Source organism: Triturus cristatus, chromosome 10 (genome assembly GCF_964204655.1).
Source record: "Triturus cristatus chromosome 10, aTriCri1.1, whole genome shotgun sequence".
In the NCBI taxonomy this organism is placed as follows: domain Eukaryota; kingdom Metazoa; phylum Chordata; class Amphibia; order Caudata; family Salamandridae; genus Triturus; species Triturus cristatus.
In genome coordinates, this window is record NC_140593.1 from 556,631,712 (window position 1) to 556,649,869 (window position 18,158).

General features: G+C 44.2%; 1 protein-coding gene across 2 annotated transcripts in view; it reads left to right on the forward strand.

Moving 5' to 3' along the window:
* The window catches only part of LOC146789718 (tetratricopeptide repeat protein 21B-like), a 468,517-nt gene that overhangs the window by 158,566 nt on the left and 291,793 nt on the right, over positions 1-18,158 (forward strand). For both annotated transcript variants that reach the window (XM_085630126.1, XM_085630127.1), the window contains exon 7: positions 6,219-6,376. In XM_085630126.1, coding sequence (XP_085486252.1) covers positions 6,219-6,376 — 158 coding nt within the window. The remainder of the gene's footprint in view (positions 1-6,218; positions 6,377-18,158) is intronic.

Below are 18,158 nucleotides of genomic sequence, written 5' to 3' on the forward strand. Positions count from 1 at the left end.
CACCTCCCTGCTGAAACCGGGCAAACCCCCGGAGTACTGCGACTCGTATAGACCCCTCTCTTTGTTGAACACAGACCGTAAGATACTCGCGATGGTCCTCGCAACACGGCTCAACTTGCTGATGGAACGCCTTGTTCTTCCCGACCAAGCCGGGTTTGTCCCGAATAGGTCGACCTCCCACAATCTTCGTACCCTGCAGGCTGTGATGCAAGACATAGACCCCCACTGCGAGGCGGCTGCGGTGTTCCTGGACGCCACCAAGGCGTTCGACTCCCTCGAATGGGATTACTTACTGGCCTTGTTGGAGCGGATGGGGATTCCCTTCAGCTTGCTGGACTGGATCCGGCTGCTGTACCGCCGCCCTAAAGCGGCTGTTCTGCTCAATGGCTCCCGATCTGCCCCATTCCTTATTCACAGAGGAACTCGTCAGGGTTGCCCCCTCTCGCCGGTCCTCTTCGCCCTCGCTATCGAGCCGCTTGCGGCTAAACTTTGCCAGCACCATAAACACCGCTCTCTTATATACCCGGAGCGACAATTGCTCATTGCATTATATGCGGACGACATGACGCTATACATACATAAGCCACGTGACAATCTCAACCCGTTGCTGCGGGAGGTGACTAAATTCGGGGCCATATCGGGCATACAAATAAATTGGGCGAAGTCTGCATTATTCCCCCTGACTGACAGTACCGCCAGATTCCCGCTAGATTACCCCTTGCTGTGGGAGTCGGACAAAATAACTTACTTGGGGGTTAAGGTGACCAGGAACCGGGATGCCCTTCTTAGAGCAAACTATGGTACGGTCATGGACAAACTCTCCGACAAAATCTCGCAACGGATCCATCTTCCGCTGTCCATGGCGGGGCGCATCTCCCTGATCAAGATGGTAATACTTCCCAAATTGTTGTACCTTTTCACCAATATACCATATAGCCCTGGAGCACACTTATTTCGGACCCTCAATTCCCAGCTGTCCCGCCTGGTTTGGGGCGGGAAACAAGCCAGGATCGGGCTGCGCACACTAATGTTGCCCTACCATCAGGGTGGGCTCGACGTTCCGAACTTCCAACGTTACTATGACTGCGCCCAGGGCCACTTTGCGGTGTACTGGTTTCACCCCCCCCCCCTTCATGGCACACCTGGCGGTGGAAGACGGGTATATGAGACCCGAGAAACCTGCCGGATATCTATACACGGAGACCAGAATGGGGACTCGGGACCCCACCACGGTAGATTGCACCGTACAGGCCTGGAAGCGCATGGCAGACTGTATGGAGGTTACGTTTCTGTACTCTCCACGAATGACTCTGGCCCATGATCCCAGACTCGGTATTACCCGCGAGGAGCTTGGACGTCGGTTGCTCACACGGCTGGCGATACATACATGGGGCGACCTATACCACCAGGGGACCTTTCGGGCTGCGCCCCTCTTCTTCGGAGACAACACCCCGTCGGTGATGGATACATTCCTATACACTCGCCTCCGGCAAAATATTCGGGCGGTCACTCCTAATTTCCCGGATGAGCCGGACGTCGTGGCGCCTTTACATACCCTGCTCCATGCGACCGCCCCGACACACGTGGTCTCTATGCTGTATAAACACGTTCAGGTGGCGCCTTCTCCCCCCCCCCCCCCCCGCTTAGGGCTCGGGCAGACTGGGACAGTGATCTGGGTGCACCGATGACAGACGACCAGTGGGAGGAAAGCTGCAGTCACACCAATGCTGTGACGGGCAATGCCCGCCTCCGCTTACTACATTTTAAGTATTTACACCGTATTTACTTTACTCCGGCCAAATTGCATCGCTTCGGACTCCGGGATGACGATCGCTGCCTTCGGTGCAGTCAGCCGGGAGCGGACTTCATACACCTGGCATGGACATGTCGGCCCGTGGCTGAGTATTGGATCGCGATCTTCGCGGCCCTGTCTATAATGGTTGGGATGGACATATCCCCGTGCCCAATGACTGCCCTTCTAGGCTGCTCCTGCCCCTCGTTGAAAGCACACCGGAAATTTTTCGCGCTGGGACTATTACTGGCTAAGCGTCACGTGGCGTGCAGATGGGGACGGGGGCGAGCGCCCCAATTCAAGACCTGGCTGGCCACAATGACGACCTGGCAGGAACACCTACACAGCTATGCTGACCTCCTGCCACACCGATCCCGTCCCAAAGACCTATGGGGACCACTCACGACATATCTTCTGCGCTCTCGGGCCTCGCCTGACGGTGGGGAGGAGCTTGGGGAGGACCTGGAGGGAGAAGTGCTACCTACCCCGCGCGGTCCAGGGTCTCCCCCCGCGGACGGTCCGGGCTGATGCATCACCTTGCCCCCGCTTGCACTCTCCCCTTGCACCACACTCCGCGCGCATTCCCCCCCGCTCTGCCCTGCCTTGTTGCACGCTTTCGGATGTGTCTGCGCGCACCGAGTCGGATGCTCGGGATGGACGACCGGAGGCCTTATTGCTTCCCCTGCCCCCCTAACCAATGAGATCCTGTTTCCTCAATGACTCGTGCGCCATGGCGTTCTAGATGGCGACCCTATGCTCTGGCTCCCTGACTCGCTCACATTACCCCCCTCCCCAGCGCGACTGACCTGGCTATACGGGGCTGCGGTGTGCCACTTTGTGCGCCTATTCCGTTCTCCAGTGCGCCTTACTGGGCAGCGGCCCTGCACCGCTCAGTCCCTTCCGCCACATGCTGTGTAAGGTGGACACACCCTGGGAGGGAATTGAAGTTTGATGTTTCTGTGGCTTCTAAGTTGCTTATTATAGATAAACGAAACCTCAACTACTCACTGTCGACTTTGCACCGTTTTGTCACACCATGTTCTTGCATTTATGTGCAGTAACTGTTTTAACTCGCTGCCGGCCCTTCAGGGTTGTAGGCGTACAAGCTGTGTTAAATTATTGTTCATCGTCATGCAAAGTTTACTACTCATTATACTGCACTACCGCTCCCGGCCTGTTCATTCAGGTTGTAGGTGACAAGCTGTGTAAGATTTGATCGTGCCCAATAAAGGTTTTTCAAAAAAAAAAAAAATTAAAAAAAAAAAAAATCCACTCGATTATATAAACGCATTCACAATTTGAATTATCTGTGGCACTATGAAAGTACATATGCTGTGTCTCAGGATGCGTACTTGGTATGTACAACTTCTTGCCACCTCATGTACTTAGTGAATCATAGTAAGTTGCTTATCAAACTTGATAACTAGATGGACGATAACAGCATGAAAGTGACAACGTTTGTCAAGTTAACTGGTTTAGGGTATTTTATTGTGTACTTAATGGTTATTGCAATATTGTAAAAAGATTGGGACTGTTCTGGTGGCACTATGTGCTCATGCTGAAACATGATCATCTTGGAAATTATAAAATGTGTTGCCCTCCTTTTCCGTGCAAAACCAGTTATTACAATTTAAACAAAACCTGTTACCTGGAGTTTTTACCTTTTGAAGCAAGGTGAGCTTTTCTTCTATCGATTCTGGCCAAAAAGGAAGTGTCCGTATTAGGGACGCTTCGAAACGAGCAAACATCTGTGTCTTGCTCCATTAGGTTTGTGTTGTTTCCAAAACATCCACCCTCATCTATTTGGAGGCAGTTATGGAGGTTATCTGCTCTGGTTGTAAAATCCTCGTCAATTTTGAAACTAATTTGGGTATCGTCTGCGTACATTAAAACTGATAACCCATATAAAGATATTCAGTCCCCCAAAAGGGGCAACGTATGTATTAAAAAGCAGTGGACAGAATAGAACCCAGTGGTACTCCACAAGTCAATGTCCTCTGCTCTGATAAGCAGGAATTTAAGTCTACCATTGTTGATTTGTTCTTAAAGTATCTTTGAATCCAGGTTAAAGTGGCTTCCTTAATACCTAACTCTTCTAAAAGGTTTATTAGGACCGGATTGTCTTCCCTACCAAATGTGGCCGACATATTCCAAAGGATCAGGTGGCTGGGATGTCTTGGTGGGTGCAACATCAAATCTCGTCTAAGGATGCTCTTCCTACAGTTTCATCTCTTTAGCCAGTACGGCACACAGCTTGCGTCGCATGAAATACATTTTGAGCTTTGACAGATAATGAAATGTGTTCAAAGATTGCACCTTCTCGAAGTTTTGCTAGGTATGGCAGGTGGGAAACCGGCCTATAATACTCCACACAGCCTTTGTATAGTGGGACTTTTTCCAATAGTTGTACGATTTGTGCCTTTTTAAAAATTTCGGGAATAGTATCTTTGTTCGGAGAGGTATTGATAATATCTTAAATATGGTTTGCTGACTTCAGCTTCAGTTCTTTGTGTAGCATTCCTGTGAGAACTTATGCTAATGAGCCTGTTCTATTGCTCTTCTTTATCAAAGTGTGATATTGGTCAAGATCCAACTTGCGCAATTGGTTGGTTGGTTGTCTACCTTCATACAACATTTTTTCAGTGTCCTTATCTATTTCAGTTTCACAATGACCTGCAAAGTTATTGCAGTTTGGTCCTGAGAGAGCAGCTTGTGAAATGCCAGCTTTGTATTTCCAGCCATGAGTAACCATAAACACCACTTTTGAAACGTTGGGAGCTGGTCGTATCCCAGGTCAGCATGTTGGAAGGGATAACCACCATTGTATCTGGTCCACCATTTCACAGCTGGGGCACTGGTCAAAATAGTTGCTCCTCACCTCCGCACACAGACATTCATGCATGCACACAAAGAAGCAGAAATACACTCTTGATCATGCACACACCCAGACGGGCACAGATGAACTTAAGTGCACACAAAGATCCTTTTTTTAATCATCTCTTAACTAATCCGACAGCTACTTCGGCAGCCCTGCCTCTTAACTATGCTCTTGGGCTTATGCAGCTTCTGATCTGCACTCCCCAGAGGAGGTGGGGGAGAAGGAGTACCTCAAGAACCCTGGAAGAGCAGGAGATCAGCAACCACGTAGACTTCCACAAACCAACCGGACACCTCCGCTCTGCCAGACTCCTACTTGCACACACCCTGCATAATCCAGAACCAGATCCAGCGTTCATGCCTTCTCTCTTGCCCCTAAAGCTTGGAATGACCTGCCCCTGCACATCAGAGCTGCCTTCTCAGTTCTTGTATTCTACAAGAAACTGGAGGCCTGGCTCTTCACCTAGCCCCAACACGTTCTCTGTCCATACAGCACCAGGATGCCAACCTGGATGGGTTGTGTGCTACATAAACACAGCAAGCAGGAGTATGGGACGAGTGGATAAGGCAATCAAGACGGAGTGGAGGGCAAGTGTAGAGGGCAGTGCCCAAATATGTGAAAGGATGGGGTGTTACATTAAATGACAATTTTTCTTTTCACCCACAATAGTTGTCTGCTTAATTCGGGTCTGGTGGCTCAGTGAACTAATTCGTCCATTGCAGGGGCTTGTGTTCGACCTCATGGTCACAGGTTCAAATCCCGGCGGGTCCACTCAGCCTTTCATCCATCTGAGGTCGATAAAATAAGTACCATTGAGTTGGGTAACAATGAACATCTGTTATTCAGCGCCAAGAGACCTCTAGATGAACGTGCGCTTTACAAATACACGTTATGTTATAATTCACTACTGTGCTGTGACGTTGAGACCGAACCCAAAAAGTGCTTGCTTTTATGGGTGGTTCCATCACAGTAGGTATGGTAGATACAAGAACTTGTATCCAAATGTAATTGGATACATTTGAACACTGTAAAGAAAGCACCACCCGAAGATGGGAGTTGAGAGCACTTCTAACAGTAATACCTTGAACAGATTGAGACTGGAGACAAAAGAACTGGACTGCTTATATACTCATAGCCTACTCTATCAAATAGAAAAGTTCTCATTTTTTCTGTTATCACCATTCTTCTCTTCTAACACTGATCTATTTTTCCCAACATCTGATGCCCTCAAGCACATAGATTGATGCTCATTCCTAATAGTATATGCAAGATAATACGACAAACATCTTCATGAGCACTGTCAGGGTCCAAACGGTCCCAGAGACAGAAATATCCTTCTTTAAGACCTAACAAGCCACTCTATAGATAAGCAGTTATGTCTTCATTGTGAATGAAGCTCTAGATCAATTCTATATTTGTGTGTGTATGTATTTATATGATTTCACTAGACATCTGCCCTAAGGAATAGTACCAAGAAAAGAAAAGTAAACCATCTTGCTCCAGATTAAAAATTAAATGTGTAAACAGAATCGTCCCTTATATTTGCAGGTGATTTAGAAGGTTCGCAAGGAACATTGCAACGTTGTTTGGAACTGGATTCAACATCTGCTGATGCACATCTTCTGATGGCCCAGATCTACCTGTCTCAAGCCAACTTCTCTGAGTGTTCACTCTCTTTGGAAACAGGAGTTAGCCACAATTTTAAGGTAGGCGCTGCTGTGTGTCTTAGAAATCTAAACTTTTAAGTGTACTAAAGGAAAAGACACAACATAGATTGTCAGTCTTAAAATAACTGTGATTTATAAATGGTTAATTTTTCTGGTATTTTGTGAGTGAGCAATTAAAATTGTGCTTGTTTACCCTGTGCCCGTGTAGGTATTACACTGCAGGCAGAGGGACAAATGGGTTATATGCATGCTATCATTCCCCCATTCAAATAAGGGGATGCCACATTGTTTCAATGTAGGTGCAATATGTGCACCTGTACAATGGGTGTCACAGGATTGGCAGCACAAACTTCTGTCTCCCCTTGTGTAATACAGAAGCCTGGTTGCAATGAATGAGTAAAGGCAGCATTACATCCCAAGGGCACTTTAGCTGCAAGGCTCCTTATTGCTTGATATTTGGGGAATGGCACTAGGAACTACGGAAGCGTGTTCCTGAAAGCCCAGTTTAGCTTAATTTATTTGAAAATAAAAGGATTTTTTGTAAAAAGTAAAGAATTAAATAATTTTGTGCTTATGAATTGCTGGCCACATAACAAAGTTCTTTACCTTGGGATTTGTGGGCATATTCACAACAGGTAGACGCTTACACAAGATTTCTGAATATTCTTGTACTTGTTCTATAGCCTAGAGCGCAACTTATTTATTTATGCGTTTTCCACTTAAACAACCTAAACCGAGAACATGCCAGAATGACATCAATTGCGGTTTCCTTTTTCACCAAATAGCCAAAAAAATAGGAGAAAATGGTTCATTTTGCTGAAAACACCAAACTTGAAAACAGTGTATTTAGGCAAAAAGGGAAATCAGGAAAATGTGCCTCAATGCAAAGCATACAGGCATTAGGAATTAAAACCTGTTTTTAAAATCTGGAAAGAGTGCACCATACAATCATGTCCAGCATTTAGACAGTTATTTCTCCTCTCTGTGGGGAATATCCTGGACACAAGCCTGCTTTATTTAAAGATGCTTTGGCAGTTAACAGCAATTGTTTTGTGGAAGCGTTTGGGTTTAATCGATGATTAAGGAGGTTTTCTTTTTCTTTACACTTTTTTTCTGAAGAAAGTGTTTATTTTCCCTGATTTTCCTGGTGATGCTTGACCTCTCTGTGGCTTCGGGCACTATGCTGGTGCCTTCTGAGAAATGTTCAGACACCTAAGGGTCAAAGTCAAGGCAGTCCTCATCATCCAGAGTGTTTCCTATTTGTCAAAAATTGGATCGCCTTCAGATCATAAGACCCGGAAGGGAATCATCCCATCTGCTCCATCTCCTCGTGATTTTGAAGAGGTAGCAGTCTTTCTCTGTAGGATTACATTTTTTTTATAAATAATATAGAAAGGAGCAAGTGAATCACACAGCAAGGTACATATAACCCCGTATAGGCCAACTGCAATAGTCAGGTGCATAGAAATAAACTGTCCTCGGAGTGTGAACTAGGATATCTCTGGGTAACGGGAAAATACGCAGCATGCCGCCTACAACCCAGAATGGGCCAGGTCTCTTTCTCTTTAGATGATGCTCAGACTCATCCTCCTGCACCAAGGGATCACTAGAAGATTCTTATCATTCATCTTTGGAAGTCCCATTTTATCCTTACACTGAATAATGTATCCGCCAGTCTGTGAGAGTGAAAAGCTCCGAGTCCAGTGATGCGTCTCCATCTAGGTGTTACTGCAAGAGGCATAGAGCAGTGAAGAGTTCTGGCACAAGTAGATATTCTGCTTTTCCCCATCTGAATCTCCCACTCCTAGAAAAGAAAGTTGGCACATGTCATCGCCTGAGGATTCAGACTTGGATGGATCATCTTCTGATTGATGGTATCCCTCACCTGTATCAGTGGAGTGGTGCAGACACAGAATATCGACCCAAAAATATCGACTTACAAAAATAGTTGTGGGTCAAGAATATCGACTCGGGTAAGTAATATCGATGTAAAAAATATCTGACTGTTTAATATCATTTTAAAAAATATAGATGTTAAAGATTTTGATTTTTTTTATTAATGTTATGTATTTTAGTATATATTTTATACGTGTGATGCATGTATTTTTTTGTATAAGAATTGTTTGTATTTTTATTATATGTGTTAAAAATGTAGTAGTCATTAAAACAAATTGTTTGAATTTTGCATTTTTAGTTCCACAGCGGGTTGTGGGTTTATAGGGTAATAGGGTGGGAAGTAATTTAATTATATAAAATGTATTGATTATTTTTAGTAGTTATTTGTTTCTATTTGAATTTTGCGGTTTTAGTACCGTTACAGGTTGTGGGTTTATAGGGGAATAGGGTGGGAAGTAATTTAATTATAGTAAATTTATAGAATATTTTTATTAATTGTTGAATTGAGATGTTAGTGTTAACTATGTACACTTTTTTTATTAATTATGTAATAATTACTTTTTAATTAATTGTAATTAATTAATTGGCAATTATTTGTTAATTGTGTAATTATTTTAGGTGTGTTGTGGAATTTATAGGTGAAAATGGTGGGAAGGATGGAAGTAATTTATTTTTAATTGATGAATTAATAATTAGTTGACGCAGTGAGGGAACACTAAATTGGTGAGGGAAACTGGAATGAGCAAAGTTGATTGTGATCTAGAAAAAGCAACAAGTAGCGGCAGAACAGATCACATCCTACAATTAGTCCCGCAGGGAGTGAAGCTGCAATGCCCCGAGGTCTTCACCCTCAACTACTTGGCTGCTCAAGGGGGATCAGCAAATAAAGAAGAACAAGCTATGTGGGCTGATGGGAAGGATAGTGCCCGTATGGCCGACTGCATACATTTTAGGGATGGTAATACTGCAGGTGTAACAGATGAATCTGACCAGGGCATCGGGTTAAAATTTCTGTCATGGAACTTAGCGGGGCAAAGAACAAACTCCCATGCCCGGACTGGGGTGAATTTGTGGGCAAGTATGACATCTGTCTCTTCCAAGAGACGTGGGCGACAGAGGGTGGGCTTTGCCACATTTGATAAGACCCTCGGGTGGGCTGTCAATTTGGGTGGGCACATACCTTGGCTGTACAGTGGAAGTGTGGACTACTCCCTCTAGGGATATTCAGTGTGCACTCCTCTCTTTCCGCTCTAAGCTAAAAATTGCCTTAGTCAATGTATACTCTTGTCCGGTTAATAATAGCCAAGAATCGGCTACTATTGACCTCCTTGGCCAATTTATACTGTCGCTGGACCCAGGAATTCGGGTCATTGTGGGAGGCGATTTTAACTGCCACTTCGAACCACTCATAGATTCCGACTATTTAGACCCTTCGGAAGAAGACCAATTGTGGCTCATCCCTGACCCACAGATAACACCCATTAAAACCTGGTTTCCTTTGGCCTTGCAGCTGAATGCGCTTACTTTAACCTTGTCGCTAAGAGCTTGCAACGTGCGGACCAAATCAGACCAACCGGGGAAGTGTACATTTAACAGACCAGGCCAAGCCTCACTCCTGGATTACATCCTGGTAGAAACAAGATTTTGGGGTAGGGTGCAAGATTTCTACATTATACAGAGGCAGGACAGTGATCATAATGCGTTGAGCTTGATCCTCAAACCCTGCAAGCTGGTGATTGGCAATCCATCCCAACGTTTTGAGAAAGAGACTAGTGCATTGGTTGTAACAAACAATAGAAGGAAAGTTAGATGGGAGCGAATACAGGAGTCTCCACTTAAAATAGCAAAAATATATCTGCTAGTTCTCCCAACGTTAATTGGGATGAGGGATTTCACGTTGTTGGAGGGGCCCAGTATAGTATAGTGTGGTAAATATTTCGTTACCGGTACTTTTTTTTTATGCGGTAAAGTCTATAAGAATAACTCAGTAAATATAAGAGGCAGAATCCGTGGTATTAGAGGTTTTAAAAGGGCTTTATTCCAATATAAAGGAAGACAATTCGAATTGTGGGCCTTCTGTTCCATCACCACGAAAGTTCAGGAAGGAAGGGCGCATATATTATTGACAGGTAGGCAGTTTTATAGAAAATACATTACAGTGAAACAGATGCAAGAGGCGTAACAGCTGATAAAAGGTGCATACGTAGCTAATAGAGGGCGTAATTCAAGAAACGTCACTAAACATGTCACAAGTGGGTGGATCCATAAAAGAATCCTGCAATGTCAGCAGAAATGTTTGGCAGAGATGCGCGCGCAGCCGCATGACGTGTGATTGACGTGCAACTAGAGAGTGAAGGGGACTTGACATTTAGTTCTACTTGTGGAGACAGAAGTCTGGGGTTATGTCAACCTAATCCCAAATCATATCGAATATCCTATGTTTAAAGAACTGTGTTATCCAAAAAGAGAGGTCTCTTAGGATAGAATCTTATTCTATACTGACTATACTGACTGTTAGTGCGTGTACAAGCGTCTAAGTGTCTACACTAGATGCGAGGGGGTAGGAATATTCCATGGTAACGGGGCTATGAATTACTTGCATGAGGACAGCGAGGCCTGGCTCATTTGCACGGTAGCTGAAGGAATGTTTACCTAAACTGCTAGACAGGAATGCATCGGATGGGGAGCGAAGGAGATAATCTCGAAGGTGAAATACAGTTTTTGGCAGGCAACTGGCTGGATCAGGCACCGTTAGCCGCGCAGGGAGTAAGACAAAGTTCATGGTAACAGATGCAGGCTCAGACTGGAGCTTTCAGAGGCAGAAGGCAGGAAAGGCTTGATGACAGAATTCGGGCCTACTCGCCTGAGTCTGTAAAATGTGGAAAGTGAACCATATAAAGTCGGTGGCCTTTTATACTTAGGAATGGAATATCTGACCCATTCATGGCGGGTCTGAAAGAGGACATGTTGACGGTGGACGCACATATATTTGCGTCTTCAAAACTGGAGTAGGAGGGAACATACATGTACTTATAGCATGCACATGGAGCCGTTGGGGTCTACGATAGGGGACATAACTGATCACAAAATTCATATTTCCTCATTCCCTCCTTGTCCCCTACGGACCCTCAGGAGATATCGATCTTCATCAATCCATCGATCTGTTCATATAGCATCATTTGTTCTTCTTTCTTCTTCCGGGATCTTGAATGAAAACTTGGAGGTGGGATACACGATGTGGCACATAGACCACAAATCGCTGGCCCACATTGTAGACATAAGCAACAACTGAATAGTATGAGGAGGCCAATACCCAGGAAGGATAATATTCTCCATCCCCAGGCTGACAACACGCCCCAGAACCAACCGGACCAAGTCCAGGTGCCTGGACTCTGGTGTATCTGGCTTACAATTTTATGAAGGCGAGTTATGGCTTTATATACTGACGGCGAATTTTCTGGTATGAAAATGCAACAACTTGATCCGCTGACTCTACAAGCTCCGCCCCTATCGGCCAGGATGACGTCAAGGACAAGACGATTTTGAAGCACAACAATCCGCATAGCAGACTGCTCTTCTGTTAAATTGCCTAAGGCGGAAATAGTTTCGTTCACTACTGCTTCAAGGGTTCTGGTTAATCTACGTATCAGCTTACTATTAGTGACTGTACCTATATATGGAAAGAAACCTTTATTGAAATCTGTGTATTTTTCCCACGCTGTTTCGGTGTAATCGACAATTGGGAGATCTCTCTGTTGTCTATTGTGTACTAAATGGGTATTTCTGTGATAATCAGGCGGGGCTAGGAAAACAGGTGGCAGAAGGAATGCTATGTAACAGGTACCATCCCAATCTAGGGGTAGGCGTATATATGCGGTCTGGCCACATATGAAGTAGGAATGATGGGAAGCTCTAAATGTAGACTTGCCTTGATCACTGAATTTTATTACAGTGGTACATTTACTGTGGCCCATGTGTATGGAACCATTCTTTCTTATACATAATTCCCCTTTCACTGGGAATACTGACATGGCGGGCAAGATTGGTGTAGCTTCAGATTCAACGTTCAGGATCATGAGGTAAGTGTAAAATTACCTAATCCATATACTTCATTTTCTAGATCAGTTCCTGTTCTTTTGGGAAGTCCCTCCTTGTTAGGGTAGCAGACTTTAAGCAGAACTAGGTTCAGGTTTCCCCATACCCAGTTGTCTTGATAAACTGCGGAATGTGAATCTAGGGAATTAATCAAACTAAACCATGCTCCACAGGAGCCATTGTGTGTGAACGGATATGGAAAGAGGGGCAAAACTCCCTTATAGTTTTGATAGGGAGGGAGTCGGCCACATATCCAACAATTTGTGGCATTGTTGGTCTGATGGGAATGATGTAACATACTAATGAACGTGTTGTTGCGCAGCGCAAATCTATAGGACAACTCATGCGGAGGAAATTCGCTAAAAGAATGTTCTGCAGTTATATTGTAAGCATGTTTAAGAATGGGGTAATACATATGCAATAGTATGCTAAAAATAATGATCAGAAGACTTAGAAAAAACAGAATTAATAATGTTACTGTACAGTGACTACGAAGTGATTTACAATACACATGCTTTTTCAGCTCCATTCGCTGATTTCTTTCTCTATTCCGGTCTAGAGGATACATGTCAGAGACAAATTCAACCGATTCACCTTGGAGAGGACTTAAACAATCAAATTGTCTGACTTACTAGACCTCAATTTTAGTTTATAAATGTCTGAGTTCGATTGCTCAACCAAGGGGAGTTTTGAGTCTGTCTTTGAGGGAATACGGGGTTCAGTATTTCTACTGGATGGTAGTCCATAAAATTTCTTGATATGACTCGAGTGCAACCACCCTTTTCTTCCCTCGATTTTCACGGCTGTCCTTGTGGTGAGTAGAACCAACTTCGGTGACTTCCACCTAGGATCCAGTTGGGTCTTTCGGTCAAAGTTCCTGACCAACACCAGGTCACCAGGAACCACGTCATGGGGCTTCACCTCAGTATTATCGGGAAAAGCTGCGGATACCTGTGAACGACAAGATTGTAGTGCAGACATCAAGGAAGCCAGGTAATCTGTCAGCATATTACAGTCAACGTCAGTGATTTTACGAGGTATAGGCGTCCCCCACATATTTGGTGGTCTACCGAAGATCACCTCATACGGGGATAGCCCTGTTCGAGAATGTGCTACCATTCTCATGTAAAAGAGCGCAACTGGTAAGGCTACTATCCAATCGACTCCTTTTTCTCTACATATTTTGGACAATCTAATTTTCAGAGTTTGATTATGGCGTTCCACAAGACCTGCTGCCTCGGGATGTCGGACACAGTGAAATTTCCATTGATAACCTAATAAAAGGGAAACGTGTTTCATTAGTTCGGATGAGAACGGCTGGCCGTTATCTGAGTAGACAACACGTGGTAAACCGTACCGTGGGAAGAATTCTCGGACTAACTGTTTGGCAGTAGTCGGGGCAGTGTAATCTGAAACCGGGTATGCTTCTGTCCAACGGGAAAGAGCACAGACAACTACGAGGACATATTTGAATCCTCGACATCGTTCCATCTGGATATAATCCATCCGGAGGACTTCAAAAGCATGATCGGGAGGTTGAAATCCACCCTGCTCTACGGGGATGCTTTTACCTGGGTTAAACTGACAACATATCATACAGGTACGAACTTTTTGTTTAGCTGCTGCTCGCAAGTGTTTGTTGAACCAAATGTGTTGAATGCTGTCTAGCATAGCTTTTTCTCCTAGGTGCGCTGGACTATGTATTGTGTTAATGATGACTTGGACCATTGAGTCGGGAAGAAACCATATAGATTTTTCCTTCGTCAGCCATCCCTGATCTGTTTGGATCCCTCCTAATTCAGTCCATTTCTTTATTTCTTCTGGTGTAGCATGTGTCTGTATGTCAATTACATCAAAGGCGGGATCCTTAACTGTCATGCAATGTGTTGGTGTCGGAACTATTGTCTTTGTCATGTCAGTTGTGAGAGTCTGATTCTGAGCAGTCTGTTTAGCTGTTCTGTCAGCTAGGTCATTACCCTGAGAAATGATATCGGTAACTTTTGTATGGGCTTTGCATTTCATAATCGATATTGCAGTTGGTAGATGAATCGCATCTAATAGGGTTTGAATGAGGGGTCCGTGCTGGATGTGGGCACCGTGAGAAGTTAAATAACCTCTCTCTCGCCACAGTACGCCGAAGTCATGGACGACTCCGAATGCATAACGTGAATCTGTGTATATGTTGACTTTCTTATTTTTGGCTTGAATACAGGCTTGTGTCAGAGCGATGAGCTCTGCTGCTTGAGCTGACAAAGTGTTAATACGATTTGTTTCAATGACTTCAGTGTCTGTTGTGACTGCGTAAGCGGCCACTAACTCTCCTGTACTTGTTCTCATACATGACCCATCTACATACAATGTCAAGTCTGGATCTGACAAAGGGATATCTGTCAAGTCTTGTCTGGGTTTCGTCGTGATAGTAATAATTTCGACACAATCATGTGCCAATGGATCTGTTCCGCTCACTGGTAACAGTGTGGCAGGATTTAACGTATTGCAACGTCTGATTTCTATGTGTGGCTGAAACAATGTTAATTCGTAACCGGTGAGTCTCGCTATAGTCAAGTGTTGTGTCTGTGTGCGGTTCAAAAGAACCTCTACTGCATGTGGTACTTGTACTGTCAATTGATGTCCTAACACTATGGCATCGCTTTGTCTGATTGCTAAAGCTGTTGCTGCCACTGATTTCAGGCACGCAGGAAGAGCCTGAGCTACTGGATCTAATGTACTAGAGAAATAAGCACATGGTTTGTGTGATCCTGCTTGTTCCTGAGTGAGTACTGACAAAGCAGTACCTTCGCGTTCTGTAACAAAGAGTGTAAACTGTTTATTGTAACATAGGTGTTGCTAGGACAGGTGCTTGACATAAAGCTTTCTTTAAACTTTCAAAGGCGTGTGTATGTTCTTGAGTCCAAGGGAGGACAGTCGATGTGGCTGCCTCCTGTGTTGTCAACTGGATGAGTGGTTTTGCTAGGAATGCATATTGAGGGATCCACTGCCTACAGTATGAAGTGAGGCCTATAAAAGCCCGTACCTCCTTTTGTGTCTTGGGTGATGGCATGTTGGCGATTAACTGGATGCGGTCGGGTGTAAGCTGCCTTCCCTCCTTGGACAGCGAGTGCCCAAGGTAAACAACTCGCGGGACACAGAATTGCAGCTTAGAAGGGGACACCTTGTGCCCTTTGTCGGCCAGAAATTTCAAAACCGTCAGTGAAGCTTTTTCACATTCAGGTTCGCTTCGGGCGGTGATCAGCAGATCATCGACATATTGAAGCAAGGCAGTGTTAACTGGCATGTGGATACTGTCAAGTTCTCGTTTCAGTGCTTGGCTATAGATGCTGGGGCTTTCTGTAAATCCTTGAGGTGCGCGTGTGAATTTAAAACTTCGTCCATTTAAACTGAATCCGAACAAATATTGACTTTCCGGATCAATTGGGACACTAAAGAAAGCATTCTTGAGATCAATTACAGTAAAAAACGTTGCTTCTGAGTCAATAGCTGTGAGTAATGAAGAGATATCTGGGACCACAGGGTATTGTGGCACAATACATTTATTTAATTCGCGCAGATCAATAACTAATCGATATACTGGTGAAGCCTTTGGATCCGTTCTTTTAAGAATCGGAATTATCGGAGAATTACATACATTGGAGTCAGTTTCGACAACCACTCCTTGTGCAATGAGCTCGTCAATGATTTGCAGTAAAGCCACAACAGCATCGGGTGGTAATTTGTATTGTCGTATTCGTGGTAGTATTACTCCTGTTTTTAGTGTGACACGATATGGTGTAATATTCATGCAACCAACATCAGTGGGGCCTTGTGCCCATAAATGTTTAGGTAAATTCTGCAGTCGGTGATCCATGTCTCTGGATACGTAGTGACCTTTAAAGTCACGTAAAAATAGTCGTACTCCTTCCGGAGAACAACATATTATAGCTCCTAGAGCTTTCAATGTTTTTATGCCTAACAAGTTTTCTGGACATGATTTAGTAAGCAATAAATCTGTAGTACGTGTCAATGGACCGACTGTAAGTGGAAGAGGTTGTGTTACGTCATTTATTATAGGTTTTCCTGAGAATCCAAGGGAAATATTTTGTGAGCCTGAGAGGGGTGCCCCTGGAACTTCACTGCGTCTTATAGTCGTTCTGCTTGCCCCTGTATCAAGTAAAAACTTTCTGTCTTCCCCTAGTAGTTCACTATGTACATAAGGTCCCTCTTGGTCTACAGGAACCTCAATAAGGGGTAAGCCAACTTCCCTCTCTAGGCTATCTCATGAGTATCGCTGATAATCGGGATAATCTGCTTGTGCATACTGATACATCTGTTGTGTTGTTGCTTGTGTTGCAGCAATAGGCTGCGCTTGTGGTGGTGCTACGGTCTGTTGTGGAGCTCCCTGTTGCGGAGCTAATTGTTGCGGAGCTAACCTAGGTTGTGCATGCTGAGGTATTTGTTGTTGGTTCTGATCCTGTCTAGGTGGACGTGGTCTCTCATGTGTTCTACCTGTAGCAATATTATGTTTCAGGACTGGACAATCGTGTATATAATGACCTAGTTGTTTACAATAGTTGCATGTCCCTTTCGTAGGACCTGCGGGATCAACCTTTTGATGACTATTAGCTGGGACTGACTGTGCAACAAGCATTTTCATTTTTGTATCTTTCATACGTCTTTGTTCGTGTTCTTGTTCTTCCTTTATTCTGTTGTGGTGATATTGTAACATCTGTAACATCTGTGATGGGGTATTACCTTGCCAGGTACTTTCAAATTTCAATACTCTATTCTTAACTTGTATCAGAGAATTTTCAACTAATTTTGTCACGAACAGATGTGGATATGACTCACTACTGGCTTTTATACCACTATTTATACCAAAACATTTTTCAAATCGGGAATAGAAATCACTAGTGTCTTCATCTGGTTTTTGTTTACAGGCTGAGATTGCACCCCAGTCTTCCTTTTTCGTAGTTAATAAACGTGGCAGTACCTGTATTAGTAATCCTGCTAGTGCTGTAGTCTTTTCCCCAAGCCCTGCTCCTGCAGCTCGGGCCTTTTCTTCGTTTTCTAATGCTGTCCAATCTATCTTTTGGTCTCCCACCTCCCATTCTTTTTCTTTGAGTTTTTCATAAACACCGGCGGGTAAGAGGACTTTTAATATTTTCATAATGTCGGGGTAGGTATACTCTCCCATGAGTAACATGTCTTTTATCTCACGGTGGAAACCTGCTGGGTCCTTGTCATGGCTGGGTACTACTTTCTTCATTTCTAATAATTCTAATTTAGTTATAGGTGTGTATACAAACACGCGTGTGAAATTATCACCGGCACCTCTAATTGGGTGCACTTCGCGTAACGGGTTCTGTCTATCTATGTGATACATTTTTCTTCCCATGTTGGGAACTGGAACGTGTTCTGGGCATACGAAATTTAAATATTGGTTTCGGGATTCTAGAATTTCCTTAATCAAATCAGTACCTGACCCTCTCCATATATTCGTGAGTAGTTCTGTCAATATGTCAGGTAAGGGTCCTGGATCGGAGTGTTGGCTTTTATATAATATAAGGAGGTGTTGAATCATGTATATACTAGCTAAGCGCTGTTCATATGGGTCTAGATTCAGAAACGTGTGTGCAAGTACATCATCTTTGTATTCGCCGGGACTGTCAGCCCATTGTACTGCTGACCTGGCTAATTCTTGTTCGTCCATGGAATCGAGCATATGGTACCCTCTTCGATCTCGGAGTAATTTATCAACGGCTTGGAATAGGTGTTCGGGGGATTTTGTATTTGGCATAGGGTTTGGAAAATGTCTATTATATTCTGGACGTAT